Consider the following 17,797-nt stretch of genomic DNA (forward strand, 5'->3'; position numbering starts at 1 on the left):
CCAGCACATAAAGACTAGCTGGTGAACAATAAAATTACCTCAACTCATGCTGACCCGAGAAACAGCGTGTTTCATTGGTGTAATGGGAGACAACACCACCAGGCGTCCTTCACACCCGAACATCAATGATGTACACTACCAGTCAAAAGTTTGGACACACCTACTCATTCAATGTTTTTTCTTTATTTTTACTATTTTTTACATTGTAGAATAATAGTGAAGACATCAAAACAATGAAATAACACATATGGAATCATGTAGTAACCAAAAAAGTGTTAAACAAATCAAAATATATTTTATATTTGAGATTCTTCAAATAGCCACCCTTTGCCTTGATGACAGCTTTGCACACTCTTGGCATTCTCTCAACCAGCTTCATTAGGTAGTCACCTGGAATTAATTTCAATTAACAGGTGTGCCTTCTTAAAAGTAAATTTGTGGAATTGATTTCCTTCTTAATGCGTTTGAGCCAATCAGTTGTGTTGTGACAAGGTAGGGGGGGTATACAGAAGATAGCCCTATTTGGTAAAAGACCACGTCCATATTATAGTAAGAACAGCTCAAATAAGCAAAGAGAAATGACAGCCCATCATTTAAGACACAAAGGTCAGTCAATACGGAATATTTCAAGAACTTTGAAAGTTTCTTCAAGTGCAGTCGTAAAAACCATCAAGCGCTATCATGAAACTGGCCACCACAGGAATGGAAGACCCAGAGTTACCTCTGCTGCAGAGGATAAGTTCATTAGAGTTACCAGCCTCAGAAATTGCATCCCAAATAAATGCTTCGCAGAGTTCACGTCACAGACACATCTCAACATCAACTGTTCAGATGGGACTGTGTGAATCAGGCCTTCATGGTCGAATTGCTGCAAAGAAACCACTACTAAAGGACACCAATAAGAAGAGACCTGATTGGGCCAAGAAACACGAGCAATGGACATTAGACCGGTGGAAATTTGTCCTTTGGTCTGGAGTCCAAATTGGAGAATTTTGGTTCCAACCACTGTGTCTTTGTGAGACGCGGTGTGGGTGAACGGAAGATCTCCACATGTGTAGTTCCCACCGTAAAGCATGGAGGAGGAGGTGTTATGGTGTGGGGGTGCTTTGCTGGTGACACTGTCTGTGATTTATTTAGAATGCAAGGAACACTTAACCAGCATGGCTACCACAGCATTCTGCAGCGATGCACCATCCCATCTGGTTTGGGCTTAGTGGGATTATCATTTGTTTTTCAACAGGACAATGAGCCAACACACCTCCAGGATGTGTAAGGGCTATTTTACCAAGAAGGAGAGTGATGGAGTGCTGCATCATCCTGGCCTCCACAATCCCCCGACCTCAACCCAATTGAGATGGTTTGGGATGAGTCGGACAGCAGAGTGAAGGAAAAGCAGCCAACAAGTGCTAAGCATATGTGGGAACTCCTTCAAGACTATTGGAAAAGCCTTCCAGGTGAAGCTGGTTGAGAGGATGGCAAAAGAGTGTGCAAAGCTGTCATCAAGGCAAAGGGTGGCTATTTGAAGAATCTCAAATATAACATATTTTCTGATTTGTTTAACACTTTTTTGGTTACTACATGATTCCATATGTGTTATTTCATAGTTTTGATGTCTTCACTATTATTCTACAATGTAGAAAATAGTAACAAATAAAGAAAAACCCTTGAATGAGTTGGTGTGTCCAAACTTTTGACTGGTACTGTAAGTGTAAGATGATTTTCCATTGTAACACGGGACGAAGACGGAATGACTAATCACAGACAAGGTGAGGCGGGTGAAAACAAAATCCATCCCCTTGCAAAATGAGGAAGCCTGGAGTAAAGCTGCAGATTATTTAGTTGAATGTGATTATAGAGTGGCTGTTATGCAACAACACAAGGGCTCTCCAGTAATCAGACAGGACTATATGAGATGATCTGTCCCTGATGGAGAGTGGTCCTTCAGCAGGTCTACTACAGTGCATTTGGAAAGTATTCAGACAGCTTCCCTTTTTCCACATTTTCCACATTTGGGATGTTGTCGTCAGTGGTTGCTTTTTCACTATGCTTTTTAAAACATACGTGTACATCTATTGATATCCCAATGTATGCAGTCTCCTTTCCAAGGCAGTAAGACTGATTTCCCCTGAGTATGCTAGCATGGTCCCAGAAATGTTGTCCTCCAGAGAAATTACCACTGTTCTGTCAAAATATGCCTCCTACACATCTAAAACTAAACTTCTATCTCCTATCAGTATAAAAACTTAGAACAGCACAGGAGTTCTCTGATCAATAGGACTGAAAAGTACAAATCTCACATATTGGTTATGATGAGACAGATTTATATTGGTTATAACTAGCTTACACATCAGACAATAATCATTTGACCAGGATCCTTGCACAGCTCCCGTTGTCAGCCAAATAATAAAACAATACTTGAATCACAGCACAAAAAATCTACAAAAATCCACACTGGCAGATAATGATGAGATAAGCTAGAGCGAGGCTGCAGTGTCTTCTCCTATTTCAGCACTGTGGTCGTTATCTCCTGTAATCAAACACCCCTGTTCAAGCACTTCTGTCCACCAACACACTTCCCCCCTCCCCCGTCCACCTCATCATCTCAGCCCCTTCCTAAAATGTCTTCCTTTGCCCAGTTCAAAATCCCTACTTATTGCCTGACAATAAGTAGACAAATGGAGTCCATAAAATAACTCAAATTAACTACAGTTAATTTGCAATGGTTTGAGCTGAAGCGTTACAATTTTCTAGTAATAAAACTAAAAGTGCCATGTGTTGCTCAACAATGTAAAAAATGAAGGATGGGAGAAGAATACACTGAACAACAGATGATTCTGTCAATGTCTCAGTCAGTAACAGAAAGGATGTTAATGTTGTTAATTATCAAACACCAAGTAAACAAGCCACTTTTAGATCTGCCAGAGTCCACAGGGGAGACAGACACAGTCATTATGCAGTCTTATATCACCCAGGTGACTAAGTACGGTTTAGTGACGCATAGCTAGCTAAAGCAGATCAAGTCACTGTGCAATTTCTTGGAAACTGCATTTCCTGTCATAATCACTGGAAATTTGCCAAATGTATAACATAACATATCATTCACCAGAGTTTCATTTACTTGTGTTGCTAAGCAAATGATCACTAGTGCCTCGACTGAAAATAGCACCATATCAAAACAGAAAGCAAGCCTGAGAAAAGAGATTGAGTTATAAAGATGAAGTGATTGAGGAAAAGAGAGCCTCAGTTGACCATCTAAAGTTTACCCACCGACGTAACTCCCTCTGTACCATGAATTACCTCATGTACCTCAGGCTGGACCCTCCTGTTCCCGCAGCCCTGGCTGCCCCAGCAGCCCTGGAGGAGGTTAAAGCCACAGCAGGCAGGCGAGGTCTCGTCTCCCCCCATAATGAAGCTCCTCCATGCTGCCACACCTCAGCCCCACCACACCCAACTGGAGGGGGCTTTTTTAGAGATTAAGGTCAGACCACCCCAGAGCAGAGGGAGGATGCTGTTCCTTGAGACCCGTTTTACAAAACCTTCTTCCTTGTCTTCGCAACACTGGTAATGTAGATGTTTTTGTAGCACTCCTTAATAAGTCTTCCTCTGGTAGTTCACATGGTGGAACAGGTGGAACAGAAGCTGGACTGAGCAGGGTGGTTCCCTGTATCATCTGTATCAGCCCTCGCAGAGCCTGGGCTTCTCTCTGGTCCAGGAGACAGATGGGCAGGCAGGCAGGCTCACAGACAGGGAAAGGAGGCTGCTGCTGCTGCTGTGCTTGGTGAGGGAGGAGGAGGCTGATGTGTGGAGGGGGCTCGATGAGGCACCCATCCTGAACCGGAGATGCAGCAGCAGGGGCCTGGCACTGGCTTCCTGTGAGAAGGGCCTCTTGGGGAGGAGGAGTGCAGGTGACAGATCCCTCTCCCTTCATGGGGCTGTGGAGTCAGATAGAGGCGCAGGCAGAGCATTAATAGAGTTCCCAGGCGGCCTGGCTGACGCCTCTCCCTGCTGCGGTCTCCTGGAGACAGAACCACTAGAGCTGTCATATTTCCCCCTTCACCACCTGCTCTGCTGCAAGCCCCACGGGATACCACCGCCTTGCTGACAAACAGCGCAGTGATGAAATCTTATCCTGGTGCCTGCCACGCTGCCAGCCTCCACTGCAGCAGCTGGAGGCTCCACAGTCCACACCAGGACAGAGCACAGAGGAACTCAGAGGATGACTGGTGTGGCTTTTTAAAGGCAGGAGGTTAGGGGCACTAGGTCTAAACTAACCTTAATGTTACTGAAGATGGACGATAGGTCTACAGGTAAGAAACTCTGTGAACTTATGACATCACACTCAGAATATCTGAGTTATATTTTACCACATCACTTCTAAGGCCTATAATCTAGGCCTCACTTTAGTTTGCAGTTGTTTTAGCATGCTGTTGTGTATGTGGGTCTCTCAACTGACATTCATGACAGCTTGCCTCGCAAAGGAGCCAACCTTAGGAGACTTATCTTGATACATTTTGTCTCTGCATGCTTGCAATGAGTAATGTGTCTTTCATGGTCAAAACGTATGTCTGTGACTATGTCAATCAAACTATAGCTATTGTTGCATGAAAAAGGTGCTATTCCCTACTAACATCATCAGGCATTCTGGAGCAGTACCCAAGTGTCACCCAAGGCTGCCACTGTCAGTGTTTCCTCCTCACGCAGCCTCACACAGCTTTATCAAACAGGAACACTTGAACAGACTGCTAGACTCCCAGGGCCCCCAGATCGCTGGGGTTTATAGGCGGGAGCTCACAATTAGTCAGTCGGTCAGTAAGTAAGCCAAGCAGGGAGGGGACTCATGGGAGGGGAGGGAGTGAACAGCTTTGAAATTATTATATTTCTATGTTGAACAGAAGGCAGGCAGGGGCTAGCTGGCCAAACCTCAGACTCAGAGCCAGAGGCCCTGACCTGCAGCCTGTCGTGGCTCCCTAATAGGAGTCAGGTGCCAGGCGATTGAGGCGAAGTGAGCGAGCCGCCGCCAGGTGACAAAGCGCAGTCAGTCTCCTGACGCTTGGCAGAAGAGGAGTCTGGGTAATGACCTGGCTGGCAGGCACGCTGCAGCATCTGCAGTTTAGTCAGCGAGCAAAGCGACAACATGGCTCGGGGGGAGAGATGTGGGTCATGTTTACAGGTGATTATAAGGTTGCCCCTTTTACAGAATTGTTTATGGCACCAGTGTGAGGATTAGTTACCAGATACACACCACTATGAATTTGTGAGGCACATCGGAAATGAGGAGAGGAACTCAATGAAATCAACATGTAAAACACTTTGAGTGACTACTGAAAAGTGTCATGTAAATGTTATCCATTATTTTTATCATCAAGTATTTATCAATGAAAAGTTTTATACTATGCCCATCTATAACAACTTATGTAGAGCCCCCCTGACACCTTTAGTAGAGTACCTAGCTGGCATGATGTTATCAAGATGAGTAGCTGACAGCATGTTACAAAGTCATTTCAATCACCATAACCTCTCTATTTATAGGTCAGTTTTATTCATGTCCATAAAACCAATGTGGCCCTGTGGTCAGAATGTCGTTTGTCAGAGTAGCTGTGGAATAATCAGGCTCAGGCCAAATCCCATTAGTTATGTGAGGAGCCTTTCACATTCTTGGCAGGGAAGGCCAACGCTGGTCTCCTAGCAAAAACAAAGGTTTCACCCAGAAAGACCAAATTGGAGGGAAAGTAGGCTAATGTATTAAAGGATAAATACACTGTATGTGAGCTAACAGAGACATAAGCAGCGTTGGGCTTTTGATTACACATAACAAATAACTGTGCAGAGTTAAGTAAATACAATTTAAGTAATCTCACAAACAAAGCCATGAAAATATGAACTTTGAGATAATATTATAATCAATACTATTACTCTCTCTGGCTGTTTAGGCCTATAATATCTTATTCCAGGTGTTTAAGTGCTCCATAACGGGGGTGGGCAGAGTGGACCAGTGGCCTAGTCCCTCACTGTAGCGTCAATAATGTGTGATATCAGGGCCAGCCATCTGGACTGGGCCACCAACACACATACCTCATATAAAAACCTAATGTAAGAAAGATCAGAACCTCAGAGTGGATAGATGCCAACTATAGACAACATGGCACACATTCTACTGTATAGGGAGCACCTTCGTCTGGCCTGGTTTAGGGGATGAGTGTACTTTAGAATTACAGCATTGTCTTGTTTTATTTCCTTTGTCCCCTGCCAGAATCCTTCAAAACCAAATCCCCAGCCTACTACGAGCCACCACCTTACCCTACATTATCACAATGAGCAGTGTGTCAGACTATCTATGGTCTGACCCGGAACAGGAGAGAGCATTCTCAGGATCACGTTATAAATATAATGAGTAACTCCTAATGCAGTATCCACGCCGTTTACAGTCATTATCATGACCGTACTCTGCATCCTGCCAACTTGCCTTTTGATGACCCTGGGCAATGCAAACAATACACAGTATCAATAATATACCAGACAGAACGATATGGTACAGAAACCATATCCATACCCTTGCTCTCAGCAGAGAAGCTTCAGCAGTACAATGAGAACCAATCAATATCAGCAACATTGTGCTGGCCAAATTTGATTTAGTCAGATTTAGTCCATTCATTCATCTATCTTGTCTTTGCCATGCCCCTACTAAACTGCACTCTAAAAATATACCTGAATACAACAGGAGTTTTTCAGTGCGGGGAAAATGACCGCCAGCTGAGCGCAATTAAGGAAATGCAGGTAAGGATGTTAATGTGATGGGATTATGGTAGGTGGACGGCTGTGGTCACGATAGGAGGCCTACAGTAAGTACTAGACTGTGCAATAGGAAAAGGAGTGCAATAGGCTACACTGTAAGCCTTCTGAGAGAGAATGTATTTTGTTAGTTCTGTATTGCATTAAAGAAACCCTGCAATCTCAACACTGCTTGTTTTGTCCACCAAAATATGCACACACACACACACAAACAGTAATTTTACAAGGCAAAGATCAAGTGTACTGTAGGTACAGCATTGTATGTTCTTTCAATTTCTTATACTTAAAATAAGCAAAATGGATCAATAGTGCCATCATGTGCAGAGTAGCAATACATATTGGAATGGATTTTTTCAAACAAAACAACCTATTTAATGAGCACTATTTCCTGCCGATCAGCTACTGTACAGTATTATCCTGAACTGGAGCAGACTGCAATGCTGTTGCCTTCTCGATGCCAAATGTCACACTGCTTGAAGCAGCATGAGCAGTACATACCGCAGGAGGTCAGTAGCTCCCTGGAGGTCTTACCTCATCATCACCCCCGTCCTCACCCAGAGTCTGCTCTCCCTCCTGGGCATGTGAACCAGCCCATGGCCCCATGTCCAGCTCCGGTTGCTCCAGAGAGAGTGAGAGGTGGCAGGGGAAAGCAGGTAAGATGGACCCCAGGAGCACTGGCTCCCTGTCTCCAGGTAAATGGCTCAGACTAAGGTCTAAAGCTGGGGTGAGGGGTGGCAGGGCGGAGTGAGGTGGGGAGGTTGAAGACACTAGCAGCATTGCTGGATAGTTCTAAATAAAACCTACTGTATCATGTGAGGCTTGCCACTGGTGGTGACCTGGCTGCCCCAGACAGAGTACCTAGCTGAGCCAGGAACCTGAGGATGGAGCAGTGAGTGATGATGGCCTAGTGTCCCTCTGTATGGCCCTGGACCAAGTCCTCTGATGGATGCCCTGAAAGGCTTTGGCGCCACAGATATTAGGGGACCAAGATAGTTCATTATTGTACATTGGAATTGTGCGTGTCTGATGTGCAAATTGACAATAAGGAATCTGTTGACAATAGGATGAGTTACTGTGTAGTGAGTGACCCATTGGTCATCATAGCCTCCTGTGCCAGCCTGTACCATTTTGGGCCGTTCTCCATGGCCCAGGAGAGGTGACAAGCAGAGGAGCACTGTGTCACCCAGATAAGACAAGCGTCATGATGTCACCGCCAGCCCGTCTTTCACGTGTAAGAACTCACACAACCCTGTCACCTTCCACAACAAACTTCGTAAGGTGATCCCCTTAACCCCTTTTGTCACAGACTGGACACATAAGGTGTATTCCAAAACCAGTGAGACACGAACAATAAGCTCCCTTCAAATTAGAACAATTACAGAACAATTACCACAAATGGGGGAATTAACCCGATGACATCATGTGTCAATGTACTATGGGAATGTACACTTGTTATCTCATTGGCCAAAAGCCGCCAAATACAAGGGCTGTTCCAAAGCGTGTAATCAAATCACATTGATATCCGGGTCTTTGACAGAGATACCTTCACAGAGACACCATGGCTTCCTTTATCAAATGGGGTTCAGATGTAATCTAGTAAGGCTCCATTCAGGCCTGGCTCATAAGGCAAACATAGCCATATGGAGCCCCAAAGTGGAGGTGTCATAATACCCATAAAACCTAGCGGTCAAACAGGGAAATGGTTCCAATCATTTTTCCGCCATTCATTTTTCCCATAGGGAATTTTAGAAACACTTAAAATAAGGGCTATGTTTCGTGTAGGCTTACCCTGGCATTATGTTTTGATAACCATGTAAATCTCTCTCGGACAAGGTGACTTTTATCAATATATTCGGCTCTATTTACTCTCAGATTCGAAAATGCAAATTAGCATCAAAGTCCTGCATGTCATCTCTAGCTGACACCTTTACTAACAGGTATTGTGTACATTTAAACTTGCACAAGACAGTTCACCAAATTGTCAATTTAAAGAGATGTTGCCAAATTTGGCATTTGTAGTTCTTTATGATAGCCACATTAGCAGCTAATTAGCATTTCATTTTGGGGGGGTAAATACAGGCAGATATATATTGATCTTGTCCTAGAGAGATTTACATGGTTCTCAAAACATCACGCCAGGGTAAGCCTAAATGAAACATAGCCCTTATTTTGACCAGAGTTTGGGTTTCTAAAATCCCCTATGGGAAAAATGAATGGTGGAAAAACGATTGGCACCATTTCCTTGTTTGACTGCTAGGTTTTATGGGTATTATGACTCATACTGTGGTACTCTATACTGACACACTGTGGCCTCAAATACCTTTTCTGACCAACACATTGCTATTCTAACATTGCCCTTCTAATCATTATTTTATTTTCTCAGTCTCATTGTTTTTTTTTCTCCTAGTACATAAGTCAAGTTGACAGAGTGTTTTTTGTTGTTGCTGCACAACAGTGTCTTATAATGTTCCTGATATCAACTCAGATATCTCAGATCTCACTTCATGAGCGTCTGGAAAATTCTTCAGAAATCACTCAAATAGAGGGAGGTGAAATACAGCATTCTTAATATCTTTCTGAGCAGGCAGGTCTTCACACATTACACAATGATGGCCCAGTCCCCATAGAGGAGGTGGGCTGTGTTTTGGCACTACCATCCAACCGTACGTACTCTACCAGGACTCAGTGTTGAGGAACAACAGAGGTTAATGCTACAAAGCTAGTCACTAATTAACAACCCCCCTGGGTTGCTGTTTACCCAGCATTCGCTGCAAATCCAATGAATGTACGTTAGACTTGAGGAGCCACCCAGCTGTCCTTTTTCACCGATGCCACAGCGAGTGTTAGTGTCCAGTGTCAGCCGAGGACAAAGCTGTGATGAGAAACCTTATCGGGGACAGAGTTCATTGGAATAATGGGCGACAGTGCAGTGCATACTGTGGCCCGGTCCCCAGGGGGGTGGCAGGCTGAGTTGGGCTAACTAGGAGTAGGAGCTGAGCCTTAGGGCTGGAACACACAACCTGGTCCAGGCCACACAATCCACTGGAGACAGTCTTATGAATGTGCACCTGGTCCCCCTCACTAAATGTTTTACCACTGCAAAACAGAACAAGGTAGAAAGGTACCCACTAAAAAACCAAAGTATGAAGCAATTGGGGTGTTGAAAGTTTATTTTCATGTAATAGCACTTCTCCTCTGTGTATCGAATAATTCAGTGGAAAGTATGTCATTGCAGCAAAATACCATTCACATTTCACATCCTGCAGAAGTTGAGCTGCAGTGAGAAACTTGATGCCTCTGTGTCTTGTGATGCCGCAGTGGGTTCCCAAGGCTGTTTACAGAGACCAGCAACAACAACATCACCAGCCGATAAAAGAGCCTGAAAGTCAACCAACCTCTGCTAAAAAGCTGAAAAGATCCAACTGTTTTCTTTGCAACAGTTCTTGTTGAAAATTTCTCATTAGGTACAAGAGGTTCTTATTAAGGCAGCTTTTTTGTCTCTCTCAGTGTGAAGTTAAAAGTTCTTCAGACAAATGCTGACTGTGTCAATGCCAACCAATAAAACATCCTAGCCTGAGGCTTTAATGTTAAGTTCAAAACACTACTCAGGGTTAAAGGTCAGGGAAGGGCATGACTGCCACTGTGCTAAAATTAGATTTACATGACTAAAAAGTCCTGTGTAGCTCAGTTGGTAGAGCATGGCGTTTGCAACGCCAGGGTTGATGGTTCCATTCCCACGGGGGGCCAGTATGAAAATGTATGCACTCACTAACTGTAAGTCGCTCTGGATAAGAGTGTCTGCTAAATGACTAAAATGTAAAATGTAAAAAGAGATGATTGATGATTGGCAATGTTAAAGGACTTGACTGTAGTAGCATATTGACGTTTCCATATTTATTTTGCGCCTTTGGACTGGGTGATTTATATTTGTTTGTGGGTGCTCATGTCATGTCCAAGAACATTTGTAATCTTTTTCCACATTATCACAATCCGACAGGCTACATGTAATTTCTGTGGTGATGGAAACGACTACCAAGGAATACTTAACGACTTTTCTTCATCCAAAAGAGCCCCTGTCTCTGCTGAAATCATACTTCACAAGCTACCTTGTCTTAACTCATTTTCCTCCTTCGTTCTTCCATGACTACCTTGTTTTTAGCCTCATTTCACACTGACATCCCGTTGAGGTAGTTATTAATAGACCCAGTCCCAGGTAGCATTGAAGACACTTCCTGTTCTGTCTCACTTCAAAGCCTGCAGGTGACTGTCAATTCTCATGGTTGTGGTGGCCTGTATGAAAACTTGATCAGCGGAGAGTGGAACCTTGGCCTGGTGTTGAGAGGTGATGTATGGCCCATGCTAATCTTCCTGAGGCCCGGGTGAATATGTCAGTAGGGGAGTCATCAGTACAGGGTCCTACCTGCGCTACTGAAGCTCTCAACACTAAGGTACTGTACCTAGAGTGCCCTCTATTTAAATACTGTAGAATGCTATGACTGCACCAATAATGTGGCCCAGATTTTATTGATCCCAATGTTCCTTACTTTATAACAAGTCTCAGTTTAGTCTAACAGGTGTATGGATGCATGCAGGGTACACCTCACATTTTCCTTTAGATCAATGTGATTTTTTTTGTAATAAGAGTTCTATGACCATGTAATTAACCGGGTTCATGGCGCGGGGTCTGGTTTACTCTGCTTTCTGTTGACAGTAAACAGGTTGTAAACAGGTTGATGTTCAAAGAGAGGGCAGAATCAGCAGGTGGGCATTTTTGATAGTACATGCTCAGTGAGTGTGGAGTGCACAACGGTCCAACACCCTGTCTTCCAGGCCAAGGGGCCAAGACTCCACAGACACAAGGGAAGAATGTGTTCCTGAATAAATCAGCCCACTGAGCCCACACAATGAGCCTAAACATTTGTTTAATGGCCACTAAATCAGCGTGGGCCAAATTGACTGCTGCACACACCACAGCGCCTCCCTCCCTCTCCTAACCTCCTGATCTAAAGAGCTGCTCATGGAAAGTGAGTGAATAACAGCAGATAAGCCCCGTTAGCTCATTCTCATTTCTCTATCAAAATCAAGCCAGGTTTTTTACAGTGGCTCAATCTAAGTAAGCATAGCTAAATCATTATTTTGATTAAGCTAATGGGAGCTTTGGAAATTACACCATCACTTTAGGGTGCTTTGAGCAGACACAAGGACCTACTGTACTGAAAAAAGTAATGGCAGATTTACAGGCCAAATGTCTGGAAAACTCACCTGTGCATTTCTGACAGTGTTTTTGTCCTACCTTTTTTAGCAGTGGTAGGGAGACATTATTCCTCTCCTTTATCAGATTTTCCAGCTTCTTCTTCATTGCATTCCTGTAAAAAACTAATTAGATTAGAGTTTATTAGTCACATGCACAGGGTCGCAGATGTAATAGCAGAGTACAGTGAAATTCTTAAGCTCCGAGCTCCGACAGTGCAGGTTAAAGAGAAGTGAATGAAACAACAATAATAATATATACATATTTACAATGTAACAATGATAAATGTCCATTGGGAGTTGGGGCAGAAATACATAATCTCCTGTGATATAACATATTTATGTTAGATGTTTTAACATCCTTGTGTACCTCAGAGAAAGTTGATTGACATGGTTTTCCAATTAGTTTGTTTTAGAAAGGTTGCCCTTTTCTTAGTTTGTGTAGGCTGAGGTATATAATAGCCTAGTCCATATAGCTCCTTGTAAACCAATGGCAAACTACTGACCCCCACTGGCAAAGACCTGCATCAAAATAAAAACATTACCCACCTTTCTCCATTCCCTTCTAAATGGGCTCATTCTTGTTCACAACTTCTATTACACGTATTGTTTTGGCTATGATCATATTTAGCCAACACCTGCCACCACTGCTACAATACAGTAGGCCTAGGCTAGACTGTTTGGATATTATTGCAATTTCACATTGCTATTGCAAATGTGTCATGCAAAAATATTGAATTATGGTGTCCACAAACATAACTGAAATACATCTGACATGTAATTATAGTCAATCACATCACATAACATGTAAAAACATTTTGTCCCCATCCCCTACAAATAGCCTACTAACCTCTTCTCCGTGGATCTATTAGTCACACTCATGGTTTGTCATGGTCTACTCTTATGGTAAAAATCTAATATATTACTGTGCTGTGACGGTGGTCGGGTCCCGCTGCGTCAATGTAGCTGAGCTGCGAGGAGGGGGCTCGCCTCCCACACTTCAACCATGGCGCTCTATGGCACTCTCTCGGTAACCAGGGGAATTTCTCATTACTCCAAACACAATGGATCTGATGGCGTCACAGTTACATAAGTTCCCTAACATCTATTTGTTCGAATTCCGGTCGATCCCATAAATCATTTTGCCGTTATCTGGTTTGGACCAGGTAGGGTCCTTCCCTGAGGCCCCAAGGTCATAAACGTATTATGAAGAATGACCCAAAGAAGAAAGGGATTTTTTTTTGTCACTTACATACAGTAACTGTAGACTACCAGATCATATCTACAATGGTAGGCTATGCCTGCTGTGACTTCTTTCTTCATACATCTCCATGTCTGTTATTATTAGGAAATAAGCTGATAGTCACTGATGAGTTTAGCCTACTCATCATCAGCCAACAGTCCAATAAAGCTACTTGAACAAATCCACTGAAGAAATCAATATCCTTGCAGTTGCCACCAGATGCAATATACCCCATCAAGATAATTCCTGATTAGACTCAGTGAAACACCTGTAATGCTTATCATGCAGTCACTGCAATAAATTAAATATGACAATAATACAGGAGTGGCTATACATCCCAATAATAGTGACTAGGCTATCTGAGATATTTGTTAAATTCAATCTGTGTGTGATTTGTGGCTGAAAAGCTGTCATTCAGGATGGAGAGACATGTAAGCAAATCAGTTAAATACCTGTAATGGACACAGCATGCATCTTTAATGGGGGTCTTGTCTCTGGATTGTGAAATTAAAACCTGCTTTAGCCCCTATAACTCCAAACAGAACCCTTCTAAAGTGCCAAATGCTTGTAGAGTCCTACTACCGACACAAACAACTGGCTCACAAACAGGGCCGTTAAACCAGTTTACCCCTCTACGCCAAGGGGACATCAGAACACAGTTCAGGTTTCCATAGATACTGTATACAGTGCATTCGGGAAGTATTCAGACCCCTTGACTTTTTCCTATTTATTTTGCTTTACAACCTTATTCTAAAATGGATTAAATCGTATTTTTTCCCTCATCAATCTTCAGACAATACCCCATTATGACAAAGCAAAAACAAGTTTTTAGAAATGTTTGCAAATGTATTAAAAATAAAAATATATGACATTTACATAAGTATTCAGACCCTTTACTCAGTACTCTGTTGAAGCACCTTTGGCAGTGATTACAGCTTCGAGTCTTCTTGGGTATGACGCTACAAGCTTGGCACACCTGAATTTGAGGAGTTTCTCCCATTCTTCTTTACAGACCCTCTCAAGCTCTGTAAGGTTGGATGGGGAGCGTCGCTGCACAGCTATTTTCAGGTCTCTCCAGAGATGTTAGATCGGGTTCAAGTCCGGGCTCTGGCTGGGCCACTCAAAGACATTCAGAGACTTGTCCCGAAGCCACTCCTGCATTGTCTTGGCTGTGTGCTTAGGGTCGTTGTCCTGTTGGAAGGTGAACCTTCGCCCCAGTCTGAGGTCCTGAGCGCTCTGGAGCAGGTTTTCATCAAGGATCTCTCTGTACTTTTCTCTGTTCGTCTTTCCCTCGATCCTGACTAGTCTCCCAGTCCCTGCCGCTGAAAAACCTCCCCACAGCATGATGCTGCCACCACCATGCTTCACCGTAGGGATGGTGCCAGGTTTCCTCCATACGTGATGCTTAGCATTCAGACTAAATTGTTCAATCTTTGTTTCATCAGACCAGAGAATCTTGTTTCTCATGGTCTGAGAGTCCTTTAGGTGCCTTTTGGTAAACTCCAAGCGGGCTGTCATGTGCCTTTTACTGAGGAGTGGCTTACGTCTGGCCACTTGACCATAAAGGCCTGATTGGTGGAGTGCAGCAGAGATGGTTGTCCTTCTGGAAGGTTCTCCCATCCCCACAGAGGAACTCCCCTGACCAAGGCCCTTCTCCGCCGATTGCTCAGTTTGGCCGGGCGGCCAGCTTTAGGAAGAGTCTTGGTGGTTTCAAACTTCTTCCATTTAAGAATGATGGAGGCCACTATGTTCTTGGGGACCTTCAATGCTGAAAATGGTTTTTGGTACCCTTCCCCAGATCTGTGCCTCAACACAATCCTGTCTCTGAGCTCTACGGACAATTCCTTCGAACTCATGGCTTGGTTTTTTCTCGGACATGCACTGTTAACTGTGGGACCTAATATAGACAGGTGTGTGCCTTTCCAAATCATGTTCAATCAATTGAATTTACCACAGGTGGACTCCAATCAAGTTGTAGAAACAGCTCAAGGATGATCAATGGAAACAGGATACACCTGAGCTCAATTTCGAGTCTCATAGCAAAGGATCTGAATACTTATGTAAATAAGGTATTTCTGTTTTTGCTTTGTCATTATGGGGTATTGTGTGTAGACTGATGAGGAAAAAAAATAATTTAATCCATTTTAGAATAAAGCTGTAACGAATGCACTGTAGTCAGAGTATAGTAAGCCTAGGCTACTACGACAACACATGCTGTAAGTTTGACTGTCATGACAAGAGTTACAAATGCCAACTGAGAAAAATAAAACGTCCATTCACTGAAAGTGACTTCTGTTATTTTTGTCACTATATAACGTACGCATAAAGCTAAAAATAGATAAATAACTAAATTGAAGAGCTCATTTATGAAACCTTATCACTAACATCTCTATTCTTTCTTCTGTGCATGAAAGCACTGCAAGTTTGGGGCTTTGGAAAATGCACAGAAGCCACACCCAAGCACATCTATAGATACTAGTACACTGTTTTACCAAAAACATTGTTGAAGATTTTGCAATATCCCTTTCTTTGTTCTTCAGTGTTTTTAGGCTTCTTTTCATCTGCTTTCTTAGAGGCTGAGCTGTTTTGGTTTTCTTCCCCGTTTCCCCATTTCCCACTTTCTTTGCAGTGAACTCCTCATTGCTCTAATCCTCCTCATCAAAACTCTGGTCACGCTCTGAGGGGTGGTTTCATGGACACAGATTAAGCCTAATCCTAGACTAAATTGCTCTTTTAACTGGACAAACTGAAATTGCATTTCTCAGACATGGTTTAAAATAGTCTCAGGCTTGCCCTAGTCTAGATTTTAAAAGTCTGATTTCCAGAAAGACGATTAGAGGTAATCTAGATCTAAGTGAAGGCTTAAATTAAACCTGGCCAGAGGCAGGCTTAACTTCAGATTAATGGATGTTGGCCCCCAGGTTGACCTTGGCAATGGAGGAAAATTGATTACCTGGACAATGATGATCAAAGAGCACCACCAAGGCCAGACAGAAGGGCGGTTATAGACAGGAATAAGCCACTGAATGATTTTGATGAAATCAATTTTCGTGACCGTTTCCGTATGTACAAAGAAAATGCAGCTGACATTATTTGTTTGCTTGAGCCAAGGCTATTAGCTGACTCTCTTCAGGGGATGACCTGCCCTACTTCCCTACAAGTACTGATCACATTGAGGTTTTTGGCATCTGGAACCTTCCATTGTGAAACAGGAGATTTTTGTCTGTAAGTGAACTGACTGTATGCAGAATAGTCCAGAAAGTCTGCAATGCTATATGTGAACTGAAAGACAATTACATAAAGTTCCCTGATGCTGCTGCCCAAGACAACTACAAGGTAGAGTTCTATGAATATGGGAGCTTCCCTGGAGTCATTGGCTGTATAGATGGATGTCAAATTCCCATCAAGTGTCCCTCTACAGCAGATGCTGAGGAGTACAGGAATCTTAAAAACAGTTTCTCAATAAATCTACATATCCGCACCAGAGGAGTAGTGGAGCACATGTTTTGTGTGGAAGAGTCTTTCCAGTGTCTCAGAAACATATTGCGCTTTCAACCATGATGCCGCATTCTCATAATTGCAACAGCATTGCTTCACAATTACCTCAAACAGCATGGCTCCCCAGATCCTGGCATTGAAGGTGAGGATGACCCAGATGTTCCCATGGTTGAGGCAGACAATGACAGAAATGTACAAGCCTGCAGAGAAGCTTTTGCTATGCAGCACTTCTCACAACAGATAGCTCATGGGATTGAAGCAAACAATAGTAATAATTCACAAATGGAAATGTCAGGACCCGGAACTGGTGCTGGTTCGAGAAGAACATTGGTACGGCTGCTGCTTCATGTTTCTCTCCTTCTCCTCCTCCATAGCCAACTCAACATAAAGGATTTGCATCTTCATATCATGCTCCTTTTTTAAATACATTAGTTTGCACTCATGAAATGCCATGGCCAGTTTCTCATGCATGCTCAGCCTCTGTCTTTGTCCTCCGGCCTGGGTTAGTGACTTGCTCACGGGCTGACCTTCATCCTGTTAAGACAAGTCCCCTCCAAGCTATGGTGATCATCTGCCTCTAGAAAATGATTACATTGCTGCATTAGAGAACATTATTTTTCAAGAGTTGAGTTCATTACATCATTTTTATTATGGGAGTGCAAGAGATGACTGACAACATCACATATTTCCTGCAGTCCGGGGATGGCATATGTTGAATGAATGTGTCCTACCAAATGAGGATTGGAACGGTCCCCAATCTGAACTGTCCAAATGGTCATCATCTGGGATACCTTCCAGCGGTTGTTGGCTATCAATGAACCCGGTCAACAAGTCCCCCAGCTCATCTGTCTCTGGTCTTACCAGTCTGGAAACGCTCCCTATGAGCAACAGCATTTGTCTTCTTTAAGTTGATTGTGTTTTTTCACAGGAACAGAAAGACATGACAATACAGAAATGATATTAGTAATTAAGTATTATATTGTTTCTGTTACATTTCTGTCACACAAATACATTTAG

The 17,797-nt window shown here is 43.2% G+C and overlaps 1 protein-coding gene across 2 annotated transcripts in view; it reads right to left on the reverse strand.

Annotated features, from left to right (window-relative positions):
- The window catches only part of LOC121576949 (dual specificity tyrosine-phosphorylation-regulated kinase 4-like), a 30,338-nt gene extending 17,385 nt beyond the window's left edge, over window positions 1-12,953 (reverse strand). Inside the window, exons 1-2 of one of the 2 annotated variants that reach the window (XM_041890568.2) lie at window positions 12,890-12,953; window positions 12,083-12,165 (exon numbers count right to left, since the gene is read on the reverse strand). In XM_041890568.2, the coding sequence (XP_041746502.2) occupies window positions 12,083-12,148 (66 nt within the window). In that variant the 5' untranslated portion in view covers window positions 12,149-12,165; window positions 12,890-12,953. Of the gene's footprint in view, window positions 1-3,297; window positions 3,722-12,082; window positions 12,166-12,889 lie in introns of those variants that run through there. The other variant, XM_041890567.2, reaches the window with a different exon arrangement.
- Between the last annotated feature and the right edge of the window lie 4,844 nt (window positions 12,954-17,797).

This window comes from Coregonus clupeaformis, chromosome 11, assembly GCF_020615455.1.
Source record: "Coregonus clupeaformis isolate EN_2021a chromosome 11, ASM2061545v1, whole genome shotgun sequence".
In the NCBI taxonomy this organism is placed as follows: Eukaryota; Metazoa; Chordata; class Actinopteri; order Salmoniformes; family Salmonidae; genus Coregonus; species Coregonus clupeaformis.